This window comes from Mobula hypostoma, chromosome 12 (assembly GCF_963921235.1).
Source record: "Mobula hypostoma chromosome 12, sMobHyp1.1, whole genome shotgun sequence".
Lineage (NCBI taxonomy): Eukaryota > Metazoa > Chordata > Chondrichthyes > Myliobatiformes > Myliobatidae > Mobula > Mobula hypostoma.
This window is the reverse complement of record NC_086108.1, coordinates 42,010,481-42,038,320: the sequence shown is the minus strand read 5'-3', so window position 1 is coordinate 42,038,320 and position 27,840 is coordinate 42,010,481. Positions and strand designations below refer to the sequence as shown.

At 41.8% G+C, this 27,840-nt stretch overlaps 1 protein-coding gene across 1 annotated transcript in view; it reads left to right on the top strand.

Annotated features, from left to right (window-relative positions):
* Window positions 1–886: 886 nt before the first annotated feature.
* Window positions 887–27,840, top strand: part of LOC134354515 (adhesion G-protein coupled receptor D2-like) — a 56,654-nt gene continuing 29,700 nt past the window's right edge. The window contains exons 1-7 of the mRNA XM_063063436.1: window positions 887–943; window positions 1,480–1,521; window positions 1,607–1,634; window positions 1,716–1,958; window positions 6,667–7,308; window positions 17,459–17,736; window positions 20,206–20,317. Of these exons, the coding sequence (XP_062919506.1) occupies window positions 887–943; window positions 1,480–1,521; window positions 1,607–1,634; window positions 1,716–1,958; window positions 6,667–7,308; window positions 17,459–17,736; window positions 20,206–20,317 (1,402 nt within the window). The remainder of the gene's footprint in view (window positions 944–1,479; window positions 1,522–1,606; window positions 1,635–1,715; window positions 1,959–6,666; window positions 7,309–17,458; window positions 17,737–20,205; window positions 20,318–27,840) is intronic.

Genomic DNA, 27,840 nt, shown 5'->3' with positions numbered 1-27,840 from the left:
GGTGAACGCAGCAGGCCAGGCAGCATCTATAGGAAGAGGCGCAGTCGACGTTTCAGGCCGAGACCCTTCGTCAGGACTAACTGAAGGAAGAGTGACGTGTGTTCAAATCCCTTACTCACTCTTCCTTCAGTTAGTCCTGACGAAGGGTCTCGGCCTGAAACGTCGACTGCGCCTCTTCCTATAGATGCTGCCTGGCCTGCTGCGTTCACCAGCAACTTTGATGTGTTTTACATGTTAACCCTGTTTTCCTTTCTCTAGGATGGCCGCTGGTCATACTGTCCATCGCAATCTCTTTGAATAAGCGTTTCATTCGGTTGTGATACTAGAAACCCTGTCTACTTCTGGAAACGAAAGATGACCAACATGTGTTTTATTAGGCTCATTCATCAAAGCAACAGCTTTTTTTCCTTTAGGTCCGAAGGTGATTTGCTTCGACGCGGCACCTTTTAACTTTGGTCCCATAAACTTAACGGATACCCGTTTCACTCCCCGTTGCAATTTTTCCCAGTACCGAAACATTACCACCCTTGATAGGTTAATTGAGGTGTCAGTCGGTGGCAGAGCTCCGCTGATAGGTTGCTGCGCACTTTTCTTCCCGGTGAAATATTGTTACAGTATTCGCAATTTATGGCAATAGGTAGTCTTGGAATCAAGTCGTAGTCAGATTCGGACCTGCTCCTGGAAAGAAGGATGCGGGATTTTTCAACAGGCTCACATTTGTAGAGTACCAAAATTAAAGGAAACGTTAGCGAAAGGGATATTAGAACTCGTGGAAGTGAAAAGGATGTAGATTAGGACGGAAGCGAGGTGTTGGCGACAACGTACGGATGGGGTACGGCGACAGTGGATGACTTGGCTCCTCTTGGACACAAGGTCTGCGAGGGAAATGACCGATGACTTGGGATTCCGTCTGGCTTCCTGCTCGGCATTGACTAAGAACCCGGTAGGAGATGGGGCAGCACCAGAGCTCTTCGCCGCGCATTTTGCCCCTTTGATTCTTAGCAACTTCGGAAAGCCCCATAACGCAGTTTTCAATGCACCCTTCGATAAAATGCAAAGTAATTCATTTCAGGGCTGGGTGTATGACCAATGAAGAAGGCAAGTTCACAAGTAATAATATTGATAAATTCCCAATTTTGAACAATTTTTAATGTTGCAAAGAAACATTAATAAGGGAATGGAAAGTTTGTCATTTGAATGAGTAATAGGAAACTAAACACTTATTGTGCCCACTTAAAGCTAGACTGAGGAAATGTGTAAGTTATTTTAGTGGAAATTTGCTGCGATCTCCCGCAGAGTCGGGAATGACAGTCAGGACAAATGAGAAATCAATTGCCTGTTCATTGTTGCCAAAAGTATGGGACACCAGGGATACCATTTGACGTTTTAAACACCGCACGTCCCGTTTTGCGCAGTTTTCCCCAGTTAATCTCGGGGAAACTCTTGTTTTTACATTTTTTTTTACTTTTTTCCAAACAGGATATGCACGTGGGAACGGTCTTTCCATGTTCGGCTATTCTGGTAAATGAGAACGATTTATTTTACTTTATTTCAGTGATCAAGCTTCTTGTTTATATGACAATTAGTGTTTTTTTTTTGCCCGCAGTTCTTCTGTGTCCCTGGCCTGCTGGCAGGTGAGTAGATCCAACAGCGTCACCAAGCATTTGAACTTAAGTGCAGAAATTAGTCGTTACAAAGTGTCCTCCTTTCCTCAGCCTCCCCAGACTCGCAGCTGCCGACGCTGGACGGCCCGTGTTACCTCTACCGGGGTTACTATTATACTTATGTCCCAAAGGAACACCAGTGGGCTGCTGCAGAGAAATTGTGCCGACAAAGGTTTGGATTTCTGGCCACTATCGCGACAGTTGACGATAACCAGAAAACAACAAGCTTCATGAAGTCCATTGGTGTGGAGGAGACAGTGTGGATTGGTGCCAAAGTAAAAGAGGCGGGTCCTGGTGAGATTATTCATCGCCTCTTTTTTATTTTATCATTTTTTTCCACTAAGAATGATTTTAAACTTAACAGTGACATCATGCCCGTCGATTTGAAATGTCTTTATAACCTTTAGTTCAAGACATTCATCTATTCGGTTATATTGGGAGTAGATTTCTTTTACATATCACCGCGGTCATACTGGGAATATAATCGAAGTAATTACAGTAGTGAAACCTTCCAAAGTTATGCCGTATTTTCACTGGAGTAAACGTCCCAAAATGCTTGTTGGGGATGCTAATAAAGAAAAAAAAAGACACAATTTTTTATACATCAAATTGACCGTTTGATGCTCTGTCTTTCAGAGTAAAAATCATTCTTATGGATTTGCGATTAACTGTGGCTAAATTGTCAGCGAGCTGTATAGATCTTTGGATATTAAGGAAATCCAGGGATAGTGGGACTTGTGCAGGAAACGAGAGCTAAGGGATGTGGCTCTTATCGGAAGGCGGTACAGATGCCATGGCTTCGGTTTGTTATTTCTAAATACGGCCACATTTATCTGTCCCGTTCATTCTTACGTCTTTGAATCGAGCAGCGCGGAGGGAAGCCATTAGACTCTTGATGCCCGTGTCTGCTTTTTCAAAGAGCTTTATCTATCAGCCCTACCTCTTCCAATTGCTTCCACACATCTAACTAAAATCATGAAATTTCGTTAAAAGTATATCTCCCGAGGTCCTAAAATTTCTTTTATCGATTAGCTTAAATTCTTTGCACTTTGATTGTAAGTCCGTCTTTGTTGCGTGCGGTGTTTCATTTATTTTATTGTGTTTCTTTGTACCTACTGTGAATGTCTGCAAGAAAATATATCTCAAGTGGGTTATGGTGACATGTATGTACTTTGATAATAAGCTTAATTCGAGCTGCTACCATTGGAAACTATTTCCCATTCCCACAGGACACATCTGATCATCTGGCACTATCTGTCATGCCGGACTATCAGATTTGCTGATCTATTGATGATACTCCTATCAATAACCAAACACAATTTTATTTCACTCTGTTGCAGTAAAATTTCTATGGAAGCAGATGAGAATAAAGGGAACAGGAAATACTAAAGGACTCCAGACCCCAGCTCCACCTTACTGACCCCTGATGCTCCTGCTCTAGAGCATAACTGACCCAAAGTCTGGACCCCAGCCCTGACTCCACATGTCCTCACAGTCCAACTAATGATTGAGCCAGTTGCTGGGCCAACTGGATTTCTGATCAGCTGGATGCTAGATTATAGCAGTTTAACTATAATTTTGAACATCTCTAATAGATTTCCATTTAACCCTTTCCTTGGAAGTTTCTATCATCTCTTTGCTATTCAATTGAATGTTTCTTTCTATTCTCATTTATGTGACCCATTAACAATGGTGGCATCAGATAAAATTGATGGAACATTAAGCAAGTGTACGACAGTTGTATCACACAATCTGATGCACCTGGAAAATTCTAAACAAATTTACTGACTGAATGAAATTAAATTCAAAATTTGTTTCATCTTATAATTCTGGATAAGATCAATTTAAAAATAAATCCATAATATTGTGTTAGTTCAGAGCCTTTCATTGTGTTCATTGTACATTTCATCTGTATGTTTGCCCCTAGAGAGAGAATTATCAATTGATCTGGTAAAATCCAGTAAAGTTGATCACTAAAGTAAAATTTGCCAAGACAGTGGTTCAGACTAATATGCTGTTTCATAGACAGGTAATTTTTCCTCTTCAGATGATGGGATAATGGAAATAGAGCAATTTTTCAGCAACTATGGATTTAGATTCTCCTTTGTATAATGGCAGCAATCTGTACTTTAGGACAAAAAATAGAAAATGCTGGAGATGTTCAGCTGGTCAGGCAGCATCTGTAGAGAGAGAATCAGAAGCTTAATTTCAGGTTAATGGTCTTCCACCAGAGCTTTAAATATTGTACATGACTGAAACTGAGTATCTTTGGGATTTCCAGAGGTCTGTGGTGTAAAACTGACTGCTGAATTTACCAATGAGTTGTTCTGTTTTGTAGTCAATTCATCCCAATCCTGGCAACTGATGTAAACTGAAGGGATTTCTTTTTGTTCTAAAATAGTTTGGCTATATAATAATTTGAAAAATGCAGTTATTCCACTAGTGTGCATGAATTTTTAATGGTAAACCTGGATATATTTATTGTTTAGCAAAATATCTGGCTTAATGTAGGTAGAATATAATTTTCTCATCTAAGTACTTCTAAATATAGGTTAAACTATATTTTTATTTCAGAAATATCTATTTCATTTCTACCTCTATGTTGTGTTTATCTTTTCAACATTAATTTTTTGCAAGAACTTTCCAATGCCTTTGATTACCCAGCCAGGCTGATGTTGTTGGATGCAGGGATTCCTTAAACAGATACCTGACTGCAACTAACCTTAGGAAGAGGGAAGACAACACCACAGGGATTGTTGGGTCCTTATAGGCAGTTTTAACTGTGATCTTGAACATTTCTAATAGATTTCTATTTACCCTTTCCTTGGAAGCTTCTATAATCTCCTTGCTGTTTCTTTCTATTCTCATTTATGTGACCCATTAACATTGGTGGCTTCAGATGAAATTGCTGGAACGAATACCAGTCGAAGACGAGTACCATCACTTTGCTACTGAATCTAGGCCCATGCCCTTTCCAGTGGGCTGCAGCAGGGATGCTGTTCTGAAAAAGTTTCGGATTTCTGTCCACTATCACAACAGTTGAAAATAACCAGAAAGCATCTAACTTCATGAAGTCCACTGAGTTTTCAAATCCTTTTTTCAGTTTCTTTATGTTTTTAGGGCCTGAAGTCAAAATTCACCCTGAAGTTCTCCATCTTATTACTTTCTCCATCTCATTCTTCCTTCAAGATTCTCCATAAACCTTGCTTCTTCCTGATTACTTCCTTTGATATTGGTACACTGAAGCATTTTGAGATCTTTTGACTTGCTAATGGCTCTCTAAAAGTATGGGTTGTTGATGCAACAATAGCTGACTTCAGATTATTGAACATACCTCTTCGGGTTTCTGCAGATGTTTGCAACTTTATTAAGCTGGCTAGCTACCAAGTCAATACTGGGAACTTACTTAATAGAAATCTGGAAGAATGAATAGACTTAAAATCTGGGACTCCAAGCCTGACCCACTGAGTTCCTCCAGCAATTTGTAGGATGGTGAATGTCTCTGCGTGGTGCATGCATGGAACCTAGAGTTCCTCTCACTGAAGCCTTGATTGCAGGACAATGTTAAAATAGTGAAAGCTGGGAGAAGTCAAGTTCAACCTTGGTAACCGGACACAGAACTTCTTAAAAAGAATGACTACAAATTGAAGGGACCTTCTGGAGTATGACTGTGAGGAGAAATGAAGCCATTAAAGAGACATGTATACATTTACTGGGGTATCATGCATTGTGATCGATGGTGGATACATCTGCGTTGAATGCCTTTTCCTACTTCCAACTCCACACCCCTCCCCCTCAACCAAGATGGTTGTACACTGTTGATCTTTGTAACATAAACCATAAATAAAGAAGCCACATCTTGAGTGGTTTGGTGCCATGGAGCTCTGATGCATTGTGCTACAGAACTGTGGAATGCACAGGGTTACTAGTCTTCTTTTTGTTACGTCAATGCTTGGCGCAGAGGCAGCCAACTTACTATCGGAATGGAGGAAAAGTCAGAAGGCTAACCATGCAGCAAAGTATCAAACTATATTTTAAATAAAACTAGTTGGCTGTAAAATGGTTCAGGTGAAGTCTGGAAGCTGCTTTCTACTTCTCCCTCATGCTGGATAAAGAATTTTTTTGAAATAATTACAACTTCTTTCATATATAAGCTGAAGTTTTGAGACACCTCCCATCTATCCTTTGTAGTAAATTTAAAAATGTATTCTTTCTATTCAGTTAACTTTACCACCTATGAATGTTAAAGGCACTACAACAAAGCACCTCTGATGCAAGATATCTCAGATACAACCCAGAGAGTCAAATGAATCCTGGCACTGTATATGGTGACAGACAGTGTATATGTCTTTTGATAATAAATTTATCAAATTTAATAAATTTCTTGATGACTTCTGATAATCAAAGATTCTAAGCAAAAATGATAGAATTTCTATCAAAACATATATATGTAATTTGTCAGAATTTCGTTTATATGAACTTGATAATATTTATTCTGATTTCTTCTCAGTGAGTAATTTATTTAAATTATGCATATTCCTGTGACAAAATTAGGTTATAGCTGACATTAAACCAAAACATTTAATTTGTTAAAGTGAGAAATATTAATCCTAGGTCATTGCTTTTAGAATTGGAGACTGTCCTAATGTTGTAATTATTCATCATTAATCATTCAAAGTATTTTTCCTTAATCAGAGAAATGTTTGCTTTGTGATGTAATAGCTGAAGTTTAAGTATTTCATAAAGAACTTCCTTATCGGACTAGTGCCTGTCTTTGTTCAAATAGGAATAGTGATAATTTTGAGTAAATTTAATTTGTGATAAAATGTATTGGATTTTTTTAATCATAAGTTTATTAATGTAGACTGTGAGCATCTAAAAAAAAGCTGAAAAAACATTTCAAATGTAAACTTACAAAAATAGAAAATTGTTTGATTAAGGAAGACTGCTGTAATGAGAAAGGTACCACAGTGCACTCATTGCTTCATCTTCTTTTGTTCAGGTACCTTTGGATCACACATTCTGACATTTTCTACCAAAACTGACACCAAATATGCCAAACTTCTCAGGCAGTTTCCTCAAATGCATTCAGTGACTATTTGTGCTCAAGTGCAATTTGATTCAAGTTATGTGGGAGTTTCCACTGTATTTTCCTATTCAATACCATCATTTATCAATGAGTTTCAGCTGCGTGCTAACATTGTCCATGATCAACAAATCCAACTTGCTTTGCTGGTCCACGGTGTCCACACTCCTTACTCTCAAGCTGTGAAGAATGATGGTAGATGGCATCATGTGTGTTTGAGCTGGACCAGCCATGGTGGTAGCTGGGCTATTGCAGCAGATGGATCCGTCACTGCATCTGGAGATCATCTTTATATTTCTGAAGATATTGGAGCCGGTGGAGTTTTCATCATCGGACAAGAGCAAGACACATTTGGCGGATCGTTTAAGAAGGATGAATCTTTTATTGGGAATATTACACAACTCCACATCTGGGATCGTCTTTTGAATGCCAGTGAGATTCAGGCTTTAGCAGGAGATTGTGTGGTTGTTCCACTGGGATTATATTTTCAATGGAACCTCTCTGCCTTTGAGATTGAGTCAACAGTGCATGTGCACAAGGGATTTTCCCAGTGTAAAGGTAATGAGTGAAGAATAACTCTTCCATTTTTTTTTGGGGGAATGGGAATGCTCTTTTTAAAACTTAACCTTTGCGATGGTGGTTGATGAAGGGTTGTCATAATACACTCCAAAGTAATCAGACATAAGTTTGGGGTTCTGTAGTTCTTGACTTAGTTGTAAAGCAGGTTATTTCAATAAAGCAAACACAAGGAAATCTGCAGATGCTGGAAATTCAAGCAACACAACCAAAATGCTGGTGGAACGCAGCAGGCCAGGCAGCATCTATAGGAAGAAGTACAGTCGATGTTTCAGGTCGAGACCCTTCATCAGGACTAACAGAAAAAAGAGATAGTAAGAGATTTGAAAGGGGGAGGGGGAGGGGGAGGCCTGATATGATAGGAGAAGACAGGAGGGGGAGGGATGAAGCTAAGAGCTGGGAAGTTGATTGGCAAAAGGGATACAAGGCTGGAGAAGGGGGAGTATCGTAGGACGGAAGGCCTTGGAAGAAAGAAAGGGGGAGGGGAGCACCAGAGGAAGATGGAGAACAGGCAAGGAGTTATTGTGAGAGGGAAAGAGAGAAAAAAAATTAGGGATGGGGTAAGAAGGGGAGGAGGGGCATTAATGGAAGTTAGAGAAATCAATGTTCATACCATCAGGTTGGAGGCTACCCAGACGGAACATAAGGTGTTGTTCCTCCAACCTGAGTGTGGCTTCATCTCGACAATAGAGGAGGCCATTGATTGACATAGCGGAATGGGAATGGGATGTGGAATTAAAATGTGTGGCCACTGGGAGATCCTGCTTTCTCTGGCGGACAGAGCGTAGGTGTTCAGCGAAACGGTCATCCAATCTGTGTCGGGTCTCACCAACATATAGAAGGCCACACCGGGAGCACCGGACACAGTATATCACCCCAGCAGACTCTCACCTTTGTCCCTTGCGCCCACACCTCAGCGAGTTCCGCGTGTGCCATGACACTGAACTCTTCTTATACCGGCTCCGTCTCCGAGCTTACTTCTTCGGCAAGGACTCTCCCACCCCCACCGATGACCCCTTCTCCCGTCTTCAACCCTCCTCCTCTTCATGGACATCCCACTCTGGTCTTCTGCCTGCTCTGGATCTTTTTATTGCTAACTGCTGATGGGACATCAACTGTCTCGACTTCACCGCACCTTGTCCCCATTCCAACCTCACTCCTTCCGAATGCTCTGCTCTCCACTCCCTCCGCACTAATCCTAACCTTACTATAAAACCCGCCGATAAGGGGGGTGCTGTTGTAGTCTGGTGTACTGACCTCTACCTTGCCGAGGCACAGCGACAACTCGCGGATACCTCCTCTTATTTACCCCTCGATCGTGACCCCACTAAGAAGCACCAGGCCATTGTCACCCACACCATCACCGACTTTATCCGCTCAGGGGATCTCCCATCCACTGCTACCAACCTTATAGTTCCCACACCCCGCACTTCCCGTTTCTACCTCCTACCCAAGATCCACAAACCTGCCTGTCCAGGTAGACCCATTATTTCACCTTGCTCCTGCCCCACCGAACTCGTTTCTGCATACCTCGACACGGTTTTATCCCCCCTTGTTCAATCCCTTCCCACCTATGTTCGTGACACTTCTCATGCTCTAAAACTTTTCGATGATTTTAAGTTCCCTGGACCCCACCGCTTTATTTTCACCATGGATGTCCAGTCCCTATATACCTCCATCCCCCACCAGGAAGGTCTCAAAGCTTTCCGCCTCTTTTTGGATTCCAGACCCAACCAGTTCCCCTCTACCACCACTCTGCTCCATCTAGCGAATTAGTCCTTACTCTTAATAATTTCTCCTTTGGCTCATTCCACTTCCTCCAAACTAGTGTAACCATGGGCACCTGTATGGGTCTCAGCTATGCCTGCCTTTTTGTTGGCTTTGTGGAAGAGTCCATGTTCCAAGCCTATACTGCTATACATCCCCTACTTTTCCTTCACTACATCGACGACTGCATTGGTGCTGCTTCCTGCACACATGTTGAGCTCATTGACTTCATCAAATTTGCCTCCAACTTCCACCCTGTCCTCAAGTTTACCTGGTCCATTTCCGACACCTCCCTCCTCTTCCTTGATCTCTCTGAATCTATCTCTGGAGACAGCTTATCTACTGATGTCTACTATAAGCCCACAGACTCTCACAGCTACCTGGACTATTCCTCTTCCCACCCTGTTACTTGTAAAAATGCCATCCCCTTCTCTCAATTCCTCCATCTCTGCCGCATCTGCTCTCAGAATGAGGCTCTGTTTTCCAGGATAAAGGAGATGTCTTCCTTTTTAAAAGAAAGGGGCTTGCCTTCATCCACCATCAACTCTGCCCTTAAGCACACCTCTCCCATTTCACGCACATCTGCTCTCACCCCATCCTCCCGCCACCCCACTAGGAATAGGGTTCCTCTTGTCCTCACCTACCACCTCACCAGCCTCCGTGTCCAACATATAATACTCCATAACTTCTGCCATCTCCAACGGGATCCCACCACCAAGCACGTCTTTCTTCCCCCCCCCCCCCGCTTTCTGCAGGGATTGCTCCCTATGTGACTCCTTTGTCCATTTGTCCCCCCCATCCTTTCCCACCGATCTCCCTCCTGGCACTTACCCTTGTAAGCGGAACAAGTGCTACACCTGCCCTTACACTTCCTCCCTCACCTCCATTCAGGGCCCCAGACAGTCCTTCCAGGTGTGGTGACATTTTACCTGTGAGTCTGCTGGTGTGATATACTGTGTCCAGTGCTCCCAGTGTGGCCTTCTATATATTGGTGAGACCCGACGCAGACTGGGAGACCATTTCGCTGAACACCTACGCTCTGTCTGCCAGAAGAAGCAGGATCTCCCAGTGGCCACACATTTTAATTCCACATCCCATTCCCATTCTGACATGTCTATCCACGGCCTCCTCTACTGTCGAGATGAAGCCACACTCAGGTTGGAGGAACAACACCTTATATTCTGTCTGGGTAGCCTCCAACCTGATGGCATAAACGTTGATTTCTCTAACTTCCATTAATGTCCCTCCTCCCCTTCTTACCCCATCCCTAATTTTTTTTCTCTCTTTCCCTCTCACAATAACTCCTTGCCTGTTCTCCATCTTCCTCTGGTGCTCCCCTCCCCCTTTCTTTCTTCCAAGGCCTTCCGTCCTACAATACTCCCCCTTCTCCAGCCTTGTATCCCTTTTGCCAATCAACTTCCCTGCTCTTAGCTCCATCCCTCCCCCTCCTGTCTTCTCCTATCATTTCGGGCCTCCCCGTTTTCAAATCTCTTACTATCTCTTTTTTCCGTTAGTCCTGACGAAGGGTCTCGACCTGAAACGTCGACTGTACTTCTTCCTATAGATGCTGCCTGGCCTGCTGCGTTCACCAGCATTTTGTGTGCGTTGCTTTTATTCCAATAAACATTTGTTGCTTTATGGGTAAACTTGCTTGGGCAATTAGTAGATGTATCCTTCTCTTTATTATTTCATCAGTGTATACTAATTTAATGAGAATGTAAAATAGCTACAGTGCTATCCAAAGTTTTCTATTGTAGAAGTTGTCAGGAACCTATGAAATTAAGTTAGGATACATATGCATTCACTGAATGTTAGCCATGAGTTCAGGGGAGGGGACAAAGGCAAATTGAAGAACTTAATTTTCTGTATTCAGGTCAGAATGAGGTTTCCAGAATTTAACGCCATCTTGGCAAAATTGTTGTGCAATCCATCATTAAATTTCTCTGATAATTGACTGAGGCGTCTTGAGGTATAACTCTAGGGAATGCTGCTCTCTGGTGGTAGACAGGAAGAAAGTCAGAAAGAAAACAATTGCAATGCCATACAGATAAAATGAAAATTGATATTTGTAATAATCATTGATTTTGATGGAAAGGAATGCAGTTCATTGAAAAAAGAACAAAATTAATTTCATTTATTTAAAAAAAATCTTTATAAAAATGCTTACAGATTGCACATCTTGGAGATTTCAAACTGAAACATATTCAAAAAATGATTATTTCTTTGTGAAATGTACATGGCAATTTTCATGATAGATGACTAAGCAAAATTATTTTACATTAGCCAATCTTATGTTACGATGTATCCACTGTTACTCTGCAATCTTTAAAAATAGACAATTTGCTTGCTAATTATGGTCTGATCTACATAGAAGTAATACATGTAGCTTTTCATCTTTGCAGGAGTGTCTCTTTTAAAGCCAAATAATTACTAAAATACTGTAGTGCAACTTACATAGAATGCAAGACTTATCACTACAACTGTCGAGTAATACTCATTTTGATGCAGTACTTTAATTTGTGTTCTGTGCAATCTCATTTCCATGGATTTTTTTATTTGTATGCACACTCCCCAATTCCCTCATCGTCAACTAGACTTTCTGCACAATGTTAAATGTAAATGAAGAAGTGTTCTCTGATTTAGCTCATCATCATAATGTTTAATATGCCTTAATGTGGTAACTAATTTATGATTTTGCACTATACTTTTTCCTCGAAAGCCCTGGACATATTATCGCCTTTTATAACATAATTACAAAATTTCCATTTTTCTGCTGGGAGTGGGGTGCTAGACCATACAGGAGTAATCAAGTTTGACATCTGTCTTCTATTTTGTGCAGGCTTCTGCAAAGAATAATAGTGGAATGACTAATGGCTTCTTTGCCAGCCACTGTAGCAGCAATTGTGTTCTTCTTTTGCAGCAAGTTTAATGTTGAAAATAAAGCAGAGAGTGATGTACCGTGTATCCTAGGAAGTATCAATGAGGCCATCTGGTACAGGTTGTAGGCTCTGGTTGTTGCTACACACAAATATTACTTTAAAAAAATCAGAAGACAGTGCCGTTGACCAATTGCCTTCGTTCTTGCAGGTGGCAATTCAATTTATGTGATAAAATAATTGAAAATAAACATATGAGATTAGTACAAATAGAGGGAATTGTAGTCTGAGGTAGAATTAGGTGTGTTCAGGTCCATTCCAGAACCTGATAGCAGTGGGGAAGCAACTGTTATTGAACCATGAGGTGTTGGGTTTTCAGTATCTGATATGATATTGACTTCAATATCACTTTTCTGTCAGTTCCCCATAATTTTTAACTTCTCTCAACATCAACAACCTCTGTATTTCAAAAAATATCTTCAATGAGTTAACTCTATGGCTCCAGGATCAAGAGATCTAAAAATTCATAACCCTCTGACAGAGTAAATTCTGCCTTCTCTCTGTGTTCAATCAGTCCTAGTTCTTGATAACCCTAGAAGAGGAATCACTTTGTTCAGCAGGTGCAGTGTCTTCAGAACTTGTGAAGACAGGGAAACGGACTGCTATGAGCTGGCCAGAAGGCTAGCCAAAGCATTGTGAAGTAGAAGGCAGCTAAAAGAAGGAAAAATAAGCCATGGATTTGTTGGAGTTATAAGTACTTGATAACAAGGAGGGTCTTGTAGGAGAGTGTTCGTTAAGTTTTGATTGTGAGTCAAGGAAGGTATGTTGCTTACTCCATTCAAAAGGTCATCTCAAAGTGGATGAAAAGGAAGAAGGAAATGCCAGTTACTGTGGTCCAGTTTGTAACCAATAGCAGGGGAAAGAAGTGGGTGAAGGACTTGCTGATGGGAGAACCAGGATTAGTGAGGTGAATGGGAAATGGAGAATACCTTCTCTGCTGACAGTTCCTAGTGTGAAGTAGAGGCTCCATCGCATGGAACACTGGAACCGATGGTAGGATAAAGCAGGAATGTTTCACCAGGACAAGGAACATCAGAGCCAGTCACAATGGTCTGAACAGCATTCTTGGCTGCATAATTCTGTGACTTTGGAATTCGTGACAATGTTGAATACATCGCTTTAGGTTGTGGCTCATGACAATTACTTTATTTTTTATTCCATGGAAGGTGATGGATTCCAAACAACGGAACCATTTGATGTTGTGTGGGTGGATGGAATGGCGTCCTCTTTTCACAATGTCTCAGCGGATGGTGTCCATCCAGTTAACAAAGGTGAATGCATAGCCTTGAACTCATTGAGTGGAGCGTGGACTTCTGAAGAATGCTCTAAACAGAAACAAGCACTTTGTAGATATAGTAAAGGTACATTTAATAAATTACTTGTTTTAAATTATGCCACTTTCAAGTAACAATCCATTTATTATTATTGAAATAGTTTTATCTGAAAAATATATTAAGATAATTTGTTTCAGTTTTTGTGGTTTCAATATTGTATGTTGGTAGAAATAAATGCTAATATTCCAGACAGTAGATAAATCAGCAGATTTTCAAACACTTTTCCCCAGATGTGGGAAAAATACAACAGTTTCATTTTTAATCCTGTAAAAAGGCAATAGAGCTCACAGTAGTTACTGGCATCAGCCACTGTTCTTTTCCTCTCTTGCTCTGTGTGGTACTGTTCTTTTTTGATTCCTGATGCAGTGAATTCATCTTAATGCTATCTTGAATTTTCCCTTCTTTCTTTTCATATCTAACCTGAGCCTGACTTGCATCCAGATAATGTCCCTGCTGCTACGTGACTCGATAGAGACACTGGGGACTCGAGTACAGGGACGGGTAGAATGACTGATGACCCTGGAAGGGAAGGCAACTGTTGGGAAGAATAGCTTGCGTTGTAGTGAGGGCTTGCAGTGTGCTTGAGAGAAATGTCTCGGTAAAAGCTTGTAACCAATTGACCTTCGTTGAAATTGGCCTGCACCAGGAAACGAAATTTATTGAGGTTCCTTCTGCTGACTGCTGTTCATTATGTCCTACTGCACAGATGTGAAAATGAACTCTATAAAAACAGGGTTGTACTAGGCTGCAAATCTAGGCCAAATAATGTGCTGATCTTCATTATCCAGGTTGGTGCAGAATGAATATTTGGATAGGCTACCAGAAAGCTTCTGGTACCAAAGTCATGGACTAATGGAGCACAAAATCAGACCCTTTGTCTCAACTGCCCATGCTGATAAAAAGGTGCCCACCTAGGCTAGTTCAATTTTTCTATGTTCTCCCCTTATCCCTCTAAACCCTTCTTATCCATGCACTTATAAAAAAAGTCTTTTAAATGGTGTTATTGTACCTGCCTCAATGACCAGCTTGTTCCATAGATACATCACCTTCTAAGTGAAGAAGTTACCCCTCAGGTTTCTTTTAAATCTTTCCCCTCTCACATGAAACTCATACCCTCTGGCTTTTGGTTTCTTTTCCATGGAAAAAGACTATGTGCATTCACCCTATCTGTGCCCCTCATGATTTTATGCATATCTATAAGGTCACCCTTACTCTCCTAAATGCCAAGGAGTAAAGTTCTTGTTTGCCCACCCCCTCCTTGTAACTCAGCTGCTGAGTCTTGGTAAAAGTTTCATAAATCCTCTTTGCACTCTTTCCAGCTTAATGAAATCTTTCCTGTAGCATGGTGGCCAAACCTGGACGTGATACTCAAAATGCAGCATCACCAACATCTTGTACATCTGCAGTGTCATGTCGCAATTCATAAAACTCAGGGGTCTGAATGATAAAGGCCAGTGTACCAAATGCCACCTTCACCATCCTGTCTACCTGTGCCACCATTTTCAGTGAGCCATGTATTGTATTCCTAGGCCCACAACTCTCCCCAGGGATCTACCATTCCTGGTTTGACTTCCCAAAATGCAGTACCTCACACTTACCTGAATTGAAAGGGATATCAGGAAGGGATGGAGAAAAATGTAACTTAGAAAGCGGAATTATCATTAATCATATTATTTCTTTATTGGAGTACTTTATTTCTCAGCTCAATGGCTGTATCAGTAGATCCAGCATTGTAATATATAGTCTGACCTTTCTGAAGTTTCAGAGGCTGCTTCTGTGATATTGAAGTTGTTTAGAACATTTTCTACTTTATGAGACGGAGAGAATTGTGAAATGTGCTGCTTTTGTTGTTTTGCACTAATGCCAGATTGATTTGAAGTTTTATACAACAGTGCTTGAAATATTCTTCTGAAGTATTTGCTGCAACTGCTCTCTTTGAAAAGTATTTAGATTTGGATCTGTAGTAGGTTATGCATATTGCATTAAACATTGTCTCACGTGGCTTGTATCAAATGTTTTATAACTGGTATGTGAGGAACTTCTGTATAAATCAAATGTATGTTTTTTGAGTTGCTTATGTCTCATAAGATATCAATCTACACCCTGTGTTAGACTATGAGTGCATGCGTCCAAGAATGTATATTATTTATATTCAACAATTGATTGAGAAATTACATGAGGGTTGTTAGAGGGCAGAAGACAGGAGATTATGCAAGTTTGGGAAATGGGGAAGGAAACCCTTTTGGGATATATAAAAAAACTCATCAGAATCAATTTACTACTGAACTACAGAAGAGAAGTGTGAATTGTTACAGGAAGTGTCCATTATAAATAAGGATATAGGAACATAAAGGACAATACATAAACACAAGAGATTCTGCAGATGTTGGAAATCTTGAGAAACATATATAAAATGCTGAGGCTACCCAGCAAGTCAGGCAGCATCTATGGAATTGAATGAACAGTCGATGTTTTGGGTGAGCGCCTTCATCAGGATTGGAAAGGAAAGGGACAGGTTAGCATTGGAAGATGGGGAAGAAATACAAGCTGGCAGGTGATTGGTGAGACCTGGTGAGGGGAAAGGGGTGGGTGGGGGAAGGAAGGGGGATGAATGAAGAATCTGAGAAGTGATAGACAGGTGAGGTAAAGGGCTGAAGAAAAGAGGGACTCTTATAGTAGAGGATGGTGGACCATGGAAGAAAGGGAAGGAGGAGGAAAACCAGAGAAAATGACGTGTTCCAAAGTCAGAAATTAAGTTTATTAATTGGGAGACTAAAGCGGGTCTGAGATTTATTTTTAGTATATTGTGTGTTCTATTTAAGTTTGCTATTAAATGACTATACCAAAACCTCTAGAAGTTCAGAGAAGGATGTCATTGTTTCAGTTCCCTACTTGTTGCCAATGGCATTGTTGTGAGATAACTTTGTGCACTTGCTATTGTTCTGAAGTAATGTTGGGGAGCAGCGTTGAGGGACAATGTCACCTCTGATGAAGAGTCCAGAATTGATCAGGGAAGCTTTAGCATACATTAGGTCAATGATTGATTTAAATTCTAAAAGCAATACAAATCCAGTGACTTGTAAGGTACTCCAGTTTTTTTTCTTTTTCAGAAGCTTATGAACAAATGCAAGTCTTTACTTCCTTACTTCCATCTGCATTTTTCCTCCATATAAAGGAAAGGTCTACTGAAGTTTCAGTAAGTAGTTGAATAGGATCCTATTTGTGTGTAATTTTGACCATGAATTATGGTTGAATTATTAAAGCGTGTTTGACTGCTTATAGTATTGCAGTACATATGTGTGAGGATGACCTTTAACCTCTGCCCCCCCCCGGCATTCTTAATTTCTAATGTACTCTAATGCATCTTACATCGTGTGGACCAAACAGACAATTTTAAGGGCTAACTACTGGTAAGAAGCCTGGCCTGCTCCATTTCGTGGAATCACTGTGGAGGACTTGAATTGGAGAAAAGCTCTTCGTGCTCAACTGGGCTGAAAGTTGTAACTCTTATTAAATAATATTCATGCATTTGTAGTGCTCCTGCTGAGTCTCATCATGACCAGGAGCTGGAGGAGAGGGCCACTTAATCTGCAGAGGCAGATTTTCAAAAGGGGTTGCCACTCAAACGAGATACTTGCTGTGGGCTGAGGTCTCCACTTGCTCTCCACCCCCACAACAGTGTGCGCATCGCTGTCCCTAATAATGTAACTGCCCTTCATACCTCGAAGAAAGGAAGCAGATAAATGTGTAGCATACATGACAAGCTTCAAGTCTCTTGCTGAGGAGAGAGTAATTAATTTCTTTGAGTAGGGAGCAGCAGATTTTTCTAGAAAGCAGGCTTCCCTGATGTAGTGGAACTGATGGCTTGAACATGTGACCCATGAGATCCCTGAAGTGTCCATCAGGAACAGGAACCCTGGGGTGGCCATCAGCATTCACACAGTCATTTTCCCTTGAATGGTCAAATAAATTCCAGCACAGTCTGTGCCATTTCAGCTGCTTATAGGTATTTTGGAATATTTGAAATATAAAATATTGAGTACATATGGTGGTGGCATCTCTTTACAGTCAGTTCTGTGTTGCTCCAGATTTCAGATTATCTTTTGCTGAACAGAAGTGATTATCCACCAGATGTGATGAGTGCAGATTATGTCACCAATGAGCTACTGCAAGCGGCTGATGAAAGCCATGCTAGACTGACGTCTGTTGACTTGCTAGCACTGATAAGGTTTCTTGGAAATGTTGCTGAACTGGATTTTGAGACAGAAGCAAATAATTCAAAAGCAGTTTTGAGCTTGGCTGCTAACTACGTTAAATTGGCAAGCAAAGTCATTGATCCCAAATGTTCCATGGAATGGCTCATAATATCTGAGGTGAGAATGTTTAATTTTATTATGCTGCAAAACTTAATAAAATATTTAATTATCATAATAATGATGTGTCTAGTGAAATCCACCAATAAAACATAGATATGAATCAAAAATATATTTAAGACCATAAAACGAAATGACAAGTGGAGGAGCAGAATTAGGCCATGTGGCCTATCCAGTTTGCTTCGCCATTTGATCAAGGCCTATTTATTCTATCTCTCATAATCTGTTCTCCTGCCTTCTCTCTAACTTTTGACACCCTCGCTAATCAAGAGCCTATAAACTTCTGCTTTAAATATACCCAATGACTTGGCCTCCAAGCTGTCTGTAGCAATGAATTCCACTGATTCACCACCCCCAGGTTAAAGAAATTCCTCCTCATTATCTCTGTTCTAAAAAGATGGCTGAGGCTGTGCCCTTTGGTCCTCGGCTCTCCCATTATTTGAAACATGTTCTCTACCCTCACTCTCTGTGGGCCTTTCACTTTTCAGTTTCAAAGACGTTTCATCCACGTTCCCACCTCCACCATCTAACCATCGTTCTAAACTGCAGTGAGAATAGACCCAGAGCCATCAAACACTTCTCATACATTAATTGTTCCAATTCCCTGGCTCATTCTCCTACAACTCTTCTGGGCTCTCTCAAATGCCAGCACATCTTCCCTTACATGTAGGGCCCAAGACTGCTCACAACAGTCCAAATATGGTATGACTAATGCCTTATAAAGTCACAACATTGCATTCTTGTTTTTATATTCTCGTCCTCTCAAACTGAATGCTAACATTGCATTTCACTTCCTTACTACTGACTCAGCCTGCAAGTTAACCTTTAGGGAATCCTGCACAAGGGCACCCAAGTCCCTTTGCACCCCTGATTTTTGAATTTTCTCTCTGTTTTGAAAATAGTCTTTGCCTTTATTCCTCCCACCGAAGTGTGTGTTCATACTCAGTGCACTTCCGGCTGACCGGAAGTGAGCGGTATGCATAAAGGAATTGGGTGCTTACTGTTCTGGCTAACAATGGATGGTGCAATCCGGGGCATATTACGATCGAGGAACGTGTTTGCAGACTGGGTATTGAGCTTTTCACTGTTGGACTTTGGCCACATTCCACCGTGATACAACACTTGGCGGCACAGGAGGTCGTTCCCATCGAACGTGCAGCTCCTCCCGTGGAGGGTCAGACACCCTGAGCCAATAGACTGGTCCTGGATTTATTTTCCATCTGGCATAGTTTGCATTTTGGTGTTTGATTGTTGGGGTTTTTATTGTATTGCTATATTTACACTCTATTCTTGGTTGGTGCGGCTGTAACGAAACCAAATTTCCCTCAGGATTAATAAAGTATATCTATCTATCTATCTATCTATCTACATATACACATCCCTACACTATATTTCAGCTGCACTTTTTTGCCCATTCTCCTAACCTGTCCAAGTCTTTCTACAGACTCCCGGTTTTCCTCAACAGGATTGGACCCTCCACCTAATTTGTATCATCTGCAAATTTGGCCACCAAGGCATCAATGCTGTTATTCAGATAATTAATGTAAAATGTGAAAAGTAGTGGACCCAACATTGTCCACTAGTCACTGGCAGATAACCAGAAAAGGCCCCTTTTAGTCACACTTTTTGCCTTTTGCTAGTCAGCCAATCTTCTATCCATACTCATATCTTTCTTGTAATACTATTGGGCTCTTATTTTGTTTAGCCTCATGTGCGGTTCCTTGGCAAAATCCTTCTGAAAATCCAAGTAAACAACATCCTCTGACTCTCCTTTGTCCATCTTGCTTGTAGTTTCAGAATCAGCATTAGTATCACTGCATATGTTGTAAAATTTGTTAACTTTACAGCAGCAGTGCAATGAAATATGTACATGATAAATAAATAATAAGAAAAAAATTTCCAGCAGATTTTTCAGGCAAGTTCTTCCCCCTATGGAAACCATGGTGACTCTGGCTAATTTGATCATTTCTTTGAAATAGCTCAAAACCTCATACTTAATAATGGACACTTAACATCTTCCCAACCACCGAAGTCAGGCTAACTGGCCAAGTATTTCCCGTATTTTGTCTCCCTCCCTTAGATAAAACTCTGAAATGGAAAATATGCATTCCTTGAGTATTTTTTTTTGCTGAAGGAATAATGGGCAAATAGAAACAATGACTTGAATCAGGCTATACTGTAGCCAAAGATGGTTTAGTTCATAGTAGTTTATTTTTGGCAAATGTACTGCTATCCAAACAACTGTAAATCATGCAAATCCAGGTTTCTTTGCAAATTTTGCATGAAACTGTTATCTTTTAACATTTATAATTTTAAAATGGAAGGGTTAGTTCACTTTTTTTTACATTTAGTGGCTGAAAGGAATTTGACGATCCACCCTGTATTGGAACTTCAATGAATTTCAATAAATTTTAGAAGCATTGTTCACAAGTGAAGGAAATGCTTATGATGTGACTTTTGATCTTGCAGGTGATCCCTGGTCCATATGTCATAATTCAAAGTATTGATATGCTGACTGAAAAACTTTCTGGTATTTTGCTTTCCATTAAACCAAGTATTGTCCTGTCAACAGATAATATAGGTAAGGATTGTGTTGTGCTTTGCTGATGTTGAAGATTGAGTTCATTTTGGCTACCTATGTAATTTCTGAAGAGAAATGTTGGCGGTTTCAGGACCTTGGTTGAGCTATGTTTGAAAAAATCCTGACTGCTTCTGATTATTTTAATTTTTCATTAACAAATTGATATAATATTAAATAAAATTATCTCAAGGTGATTCACTTCAGTGCTTTGTAAGGAAGAGGCATGTATGTTCCAATATGACACAACATTTTATCTGCTAGTGATCAAAGGGCAATGCAATATTTACAATGTATCTACAATGCTTCCTTGTAAAGGTATTTTTCACAACCCCTTCTTCACACCCACACTCCATTCACCCACAATGAATGTTAATCAGACTTGTCTAATTTTTCAGTTAAGCTCAAGGAACCTATTGTCCTGAGCTGCGTTTTAAATTTAATCTATAGTCCACGTTCAGGCCTGAAGATTGGTTGCTGAAGTTAATATTTTGCTATATAATCTAACTCCAGAATACTCTCTAACAGTCCTCTTCTTTGGCATCCTGAATAAAAATAAATTTGTACCAGGAACGGTCAATCTTAAGGAGGATCTACTCAAATAGGACAACAGAAATGTTCTGCTTTGGAACCCTTCCCTGTTACTCTCTGTGCATCTACATCTACACTATCATCCCTAATGGCTACCTACAAGATGCTAAGCAGAGAGGTTGTTTCTGAAATTTGACCAACAGTCTTTAAAATGCAGCTTTTGTCATTTGCATGCCTGTTGCCCCCTTCCCTGCTGGCTGATTGCAGTTTAATCACATTCTTCACCTTCACCCCTTCATTCTCTGATAGCTCAAACTCTTCAGTGGCTCTCTGGTCAGGGGCACTAGCAAGGTGAATGTATCAGGCTCACAAGCCCTCTCACCGATGTACAGGAGGGGTTGGAATGTCTCCAAGAACCTCTCCCCGGTTGCCACCCCTTCTGGTCTGTCCAGTCGCTTGCTGGCCCAACCACTGAAAGGGCCCAGCTCATTTGTATTTGCTCCCCATTCAGGCTGGGAGGACTGCCCTCAGGTGCTGTGTGTGTGCGATTTCTTCTCTTGCTCAGTCTGCCATGCTATTGAAGTTGTGAAACCTGATGTCTCTGCTGGAACTTGGATCCCTCCCCATCTATTTTCCCCAATATTTTTTCTATTCTATGCTGTACAACTAATCATCTGCCTTCAGCAACCAGCCTTCATCACAGAGTACTGTTACCATTATATTTTAACATGTTATTCACGGCTTGCTGTCGCGCTCTCTCTGTGCCCTCTGCCTTTGCGCTGGCTGTAGGTCTGCTTCCACTGAGCGTGGTCAGGTCTGATGCAGCCGGCTGGTGCTCATTACTTGGGTTCTCTGCAATGGCACTGTTACCGGGTACACGCTATCTCTTTCTCTGTCTGAGAGGGGTGACAAGAAGGTGGTTTAAGCTGAGTCCAGTGTTTCCACTGGCTGCCTTGCCGGGACTGTGCACCAACACAGGCCCTGTTTGTCCGGAGCATTACCTGTGGTTATATCCACTTGGGAGTGAAACCTGTCCTTTCAACCAGCTCCCTTACCACGTCTTGGTCACCTGGCTCTGGGAGGACTACCGTCCCTCCCTCTGGCTCTCTCTGATCAGCACTATGTCACTGCTGCTTTGCTCGATCGCTCAATGTGTTACCCTGGTTCCGGTAGCTTCCACATCTCTATGTAATCTTACTACATTGGCAGTTGTAGTTTCTTCTTGGTCTTCTGTTGCCCTCCTCACACTGATGTCTGCCCACTTGTTCCCTTTCGGCTCCTTACTCTCCCCTTTCTGGTGGGCCTTCACTTTACGTTGGTGAGCTTTCACGTTGGGCACGTGGCCAAGTGGTTAAGGTGTTCGTCTAGTGACCTGAAGGTCGCTGGTTCGGGCCACAGCTGTGGTAGTGCTTTCGTGTCCTTGAGCAAGGCACTTAACCACACATTGCTCTAGTGTCTGTGCGAGGAGTGGCGTCTCACACAGACTTCCGATCTGCGCATTGTAAGGTGTGAAAATGCCCGACGCAGGCCTCTCATGGTCTGAGTCGACATTCCCTCCCTCCCTTCACTTTAATCACTGCTACCTCTTCAGGCAGCTGCACTACTTCTAACAGCTCCTGACTGTGCTTGGCATCCACACTTGGGACCTCCTGACGTGATTCCCAGACATCGCCCTGCCTCTCCCCCTGCTTGGGCTGCTGTCTCTCTCTGTGGGCGGTGTTAGCCGCTTTGCGAGCCACCCATGTTCGTCGTCCTTGTCTTGTCCGTGTTATTCTCCTTTTCCTGAGTCTATGATTGCACCTGCCTTACTCAGTGTGTCTATTCCAGGATAGTACCTTCATTGTTTGGGCACACCCAGAAATCTACAGGAAGCTGCACTCCCTCCATCTCAAGCACCTAGGGCTGACTTCTCTCTGCCCTCATTGTTTCACCTCCTGCACTGGTAATGTAAATCGCCAATCCAGTTGTGGGCAAGGGTAGATCAGTTATCAATACTGACGATCCTGTGCCCACTAATGTTTCACGTTGTTGACCCCCTAATAAATTTCTTGTGTACATCTGTGGATGACCACCACTAGCCATAGAGGCTGCTGCCGGACGTCTGTTTGACCTCACCAGCTCCATAATCTGAGAGAGGGTGCTGCTGTAGATTCTGCCTTCTTTGGTGAGTGATTTTCCCAATTTCCTCATCTTTCAGGGCACTGCCTCCAACCGTGGCCTGAGAAGCCACAGCTGTAGCACACCATCTCCTTTACCCTCCCATGCCTACTCCAGCAGTTCCTTGCTCCATGTCCCAGCTGCTAGCACACGAAGCAAAGCAAGCCCTCTGTGACGTCTCAGCAGCTACATTCACTACAGCCACCTTACAACTTCTCTATCCTCCGGTCTATCTCGCCAGCTCATGACACTAATGATCCCACCACTATCCTCAAATCGAAAACCTTCTGGTGAGCTGAGCTCAGGCCTTCCTTTTGTGATTTCAGGAAGACTGGGTCGTCCCTCCCTGGATTATCCAACCCGGAATATTCCTCGTATGCTCGATGTCTGTGTTCTGCATAATCTAAGGCGGGCCCATCAGCTTTCTGAATGACAGACATTATCCTTTCCCAATTACTCTCAGCTCCTCCCAGTCGCTGCCTCACTTCCCCCTTTAAAGAAGCGATATCTCTCTTCATCGCTGATGTTCCCGGTAGTTGCCCGTGTACCATCCCACACTCCCTGGGCCATACTGTCCCACATATTCCTTGGGCACTTCACTTTTATCAACACATGGATATCTTCAGGGTGCATCTGGTGGATTTCAATCATTACCTTGAGCTTGTGGCAGAATTCTACGTTCTCAGAGGTGACCCTAATTGACAAAATGCTCTTCTTCTCCCTGGGGGTGAAGGGCTTATGAATGGTCGTATTCAAAGTTAAGAGCTGGCTTGGGGTCATCAGAGTTCTGATGTTGCTTGACCTCAATAGGTACCATCCTGACAGATATATCTGGGTAAAACCTCTCCATGTAATATCTCCACACTATTGTCCACACTACGCAAAATATAAATGACCGTAAGACAATAAGATATAGGAGTAGAATTAGGCAATTTGGCCCCCATCAACTCTGCTCCACCATTTCATCATGGCTGATCCAATTTTCCTCACAGCCCCAATCTCCTGCCTTCTTCCCATATCCCTTCATGCCCTGACCAGTCAAGAATCTATCAACCTCTGCCTTAAATACACTTTAAGACTTGGCCTCCACAGCTGCCTGTGGTAAAGAATTTCACAGGTTCACTACTCTCTGACTAAAGAAATTCCTCCTCATCTCCGTTCTAAAAGGACGCCCCTCTATTCTGAAGCTGTGTCCTCTTGTCTTAGACTCTTCCATCATAGGAAACATCCTCTCTACATCCGCTCTATCAAAGCCTTTCAGCATTCAATAGGTTTCAATAATGTCACCCCTCATTCTTTGGAATTCCTGTGAATACAGACCCAGAGCCATCAAACATTCTTCATATGACAAGACATTCAATCCTGGAATCATTTTTGTGAACCTCCTTTGAATTCTTCAGTTTCATGACAGTATCTTCCACAGTAAAGACTAATGCAAAATACTTATTCAGTTTGTCCACCATTTCATTGCCCCCACTACTACCTCTCCAGCATAGTTTCCAGTGGTGCGATATCCACCCTCACTTCTCTTTTACATTTTATATATCTGAAGAAACTTTTGATATCCTCTTGAATATTATTGGCTAGCTTGCCATCTTTACTTTAATGACTTTTTTAGATGCCTTCTGTTGGTATTTGAAAGCTTTCCAATCTTCTAACTTCCCACTAATTTTTGCTGGATTGTATGTCCTTCTTTGGCTTTGACTTCTCTTGTTAGCCATGGTTATATCATCTTTCCTTCAGAACACTTCTTCCTCTTTGGATGTAGATATCCTGTGCCTTCCGAATTGCTTCCAGAAATTCCAGCCATTGCTGCTCTGCCGTCATCCCTGCCAGTGTTCTTTTCCAATCAATTCTGGCCAACTCCTCTCGCGTGCCTCTGTAATTCCCTATACTCCACTGTAATACTGATTCATCTGACTTTAGCTTCTCCTTCTCAAATTTGATCATATTATGATCACTTGCCCCTAAGGGTTCTTTTACCTTAAGCTCTCTAATCAACTCTGGTTCATTGCACAGCACCCAATCCAGAATAGCTAATCCCCTTAGTGAGCTCAATCACGAGCTACTATAAAAAGCCATCCCATAGGCATTTTGGAAATTCCCTGTCCTGGAATTGAGCACCAACCCGATTTTCCCGATCTACCTGCATGTTGAAATCCCCCATGACCAGTGTAACATTGCCCTTTTGGCATGCAATTTTTATGTACCATTGTAATTTGTAAGCCACATCCTTACTACTGTTTGGGGGTCTCTATACAACTCCCATCAGGGTCGTTTTACCCTTGCAGTTCCTTAGCTCTATCCACAGTGCTTCAACACCTGATCCTATGATGTGGATATTATAGAAAGGGTGCAGAGGAGATCTACAAGGATGTTGTCTGGATTGGAGAGCATGCCTTATGAGAATAGGTTGAGTGAACTTGGCCTTTACTCCTTGGAGCAACGGAGGGTGAGAGGTGACCTGATAGAGGCATACAAGATAATGAGAGGCATTGATCATGTGGATAGTCAGAGGCTTTTCCCAGGGCTGAAATGGCTAACATGAGGGGGCACAGTTTTAAGGTGCTTGGAGGTAGGTACAGTTGGGATGTCAGGGGTAAGTTTTTTACACGGAGAGTGATGGGTGCGTGGAATGCACTGCTGGTGACGGCGGTGGAGGCGGATACAATAGGGTCTTTTAAGAGACTCTTAGATAGGTACCTGGAGCTCAGAAAAATATAGGCCAAGCAGTAGGGTAGGCAGCTTCTAGAGTAGGTTACATGGTCAGCACAACATTGTGGGCTGAAGGGCCTGAGATGTGCTTTAGATTTCTGTTCTATATTCTATGACACCACTTTCTGATGATTTGATTTCATTTTTTACCTACAGATCAACGCTGTCCCCTCTGTCTTCCTGCCTGTCCTTTTGATACAATGTGTATCCTTGGACATTAAGCTCCCTGCTATAATTTTCTTTCAGCCGTGGTTCAGTGATGCTTAAAATATCATACAAGACAATCTGCAACTGTTCTACAAATTCATTGACCTTATTTTGTATACTGAGGGCATTCAATTATAACTCCTTTAGTCCTGTATTCATCCTTTAAAGTTGCAACTCATCCTGTTGACTGCAATTTTACCCTTTCAACAGCCTCTCCTCACTACACATTGCCTCTGTAAGCCAGCTACCTCATCTTCGACACTATCATCTGCCTTTCCTATGATACTTCTTGTGTTGAAATATATGCAGCTCAGGACACTAATCGCACCATGACAGGTACAAGTTAAACAGTACAGTCTTAAAACCACAGGGTATGTACTCTGCAATCTGCTACTTATGTGCCTCTGAACTCATAATGCCTGTTGCATTCCTTTGCATCTAACTGTTACACCAAGGCTACAGACCTATTATTAAAACAGAACACACGTAAATGCGTCTGCCAAAACACGGTTCCTGGAATGAGTAAACACTCCCCCAATCTGGTGTCCAAAACCATCAGTCACTTTCCTTTGCAATTGGTGGCCCTGTCTCACCAAATGAACACAGACGTGTTTAGTTTTTTTTACATAAACACACATGCACGCACACATATCACACGACTTTTATATCTCAAACACGAGGAAATCTGCAGATGCTGGAATTTCAAGCAACACACGTAAAAGTTGCTGGTTGACGCAGCAGGCCAGGCAGCATCTAGGAAGAGGTACAGTCGACATTTCGGGCCGAGACCCTTCGTCGGCCTGAAACGTCGACTGTACCTCTTCCTAGAGATGCTTCCTGGCCTGCTGCGTTCACCAGCAACTTTTATGTGTGTTGCTACTTTTATATCTATTAGTTCAGCTCTCTGCCATGCTCGTGGTAACTTGGATCCTGTAGCCGCCGACCTGAACAAGTCTGAGTGTGTGCAACTTTTAAAAATATTCACCTGCTTAGACTGCTGAGATCGCTGTCCACTTAGTGGGTCACAAGAAGGTATCCTGGATGAGCCCCCAAATGTTGTAATGTGAATAAAGTCACCAGTGAGATACTGAACCTAGTGAACATAAAGTAGTTCATCCAACAAAAATGAGCAACAGGTAGTACATTGTGACCCTTTTGAGGAAGAGACCTGTTTCACCCAATATTACATGACAAAAAGATTAAAGGACAATTCTATATTTACAATGTGTCTACAATGCTTCTTTTCAATTACATATGACCTTCACACTTCCTTCTTCGCACCCATACTGCAGACACCCAAAATGAATGTTAATCAACATTGTCTGGTTTTTCAATTAGCTGCTTTTCACAACTCGACAAACCTATTGTCCAGAGCTGTATTTTAAGTTTAATTTGCAGTGCACGTTCAGGTCTAAAGTTGGTTGCTGAAGTTAGTAGTTTGCAATGTTACCTAACTCCAAAATACTCTCTGTAACAACATCCATCTCTTCCTTTGGAAAGTAAGGGTTAGGTTGAAGATTGGTATTATTCTCATTCCTATAGGACCTGTACTTAATTTTTTAAGTTGACATACCTAAGCTGATCACTTCAATGATTGTGAGTAGTACACAGTAGACGTTGAAGGGCCTTTCCCACTGTTTAAAATACCCTCATAAAGGCACAGCCATTTTATAGAATGACTAGCAAGGTCATGTACAAGAAAGCTACTAGGTTCTGGTTTGCGCTGAATTATCAAATGTTCTCCGGTGTGCTAGGAGCGACTATCACTGAGCTTGCTGAGCCTGCTTCTGGTTTTGTGAAGGAAGAACTAGATGTTGGGACTATTTTACGTATATAATGCAATGGAGGAGCTCGGGCCAAAGAGAGGTCTAGCACAGAAAGCCCCATGATGCATCTGCACTAATCCCATTTACTTG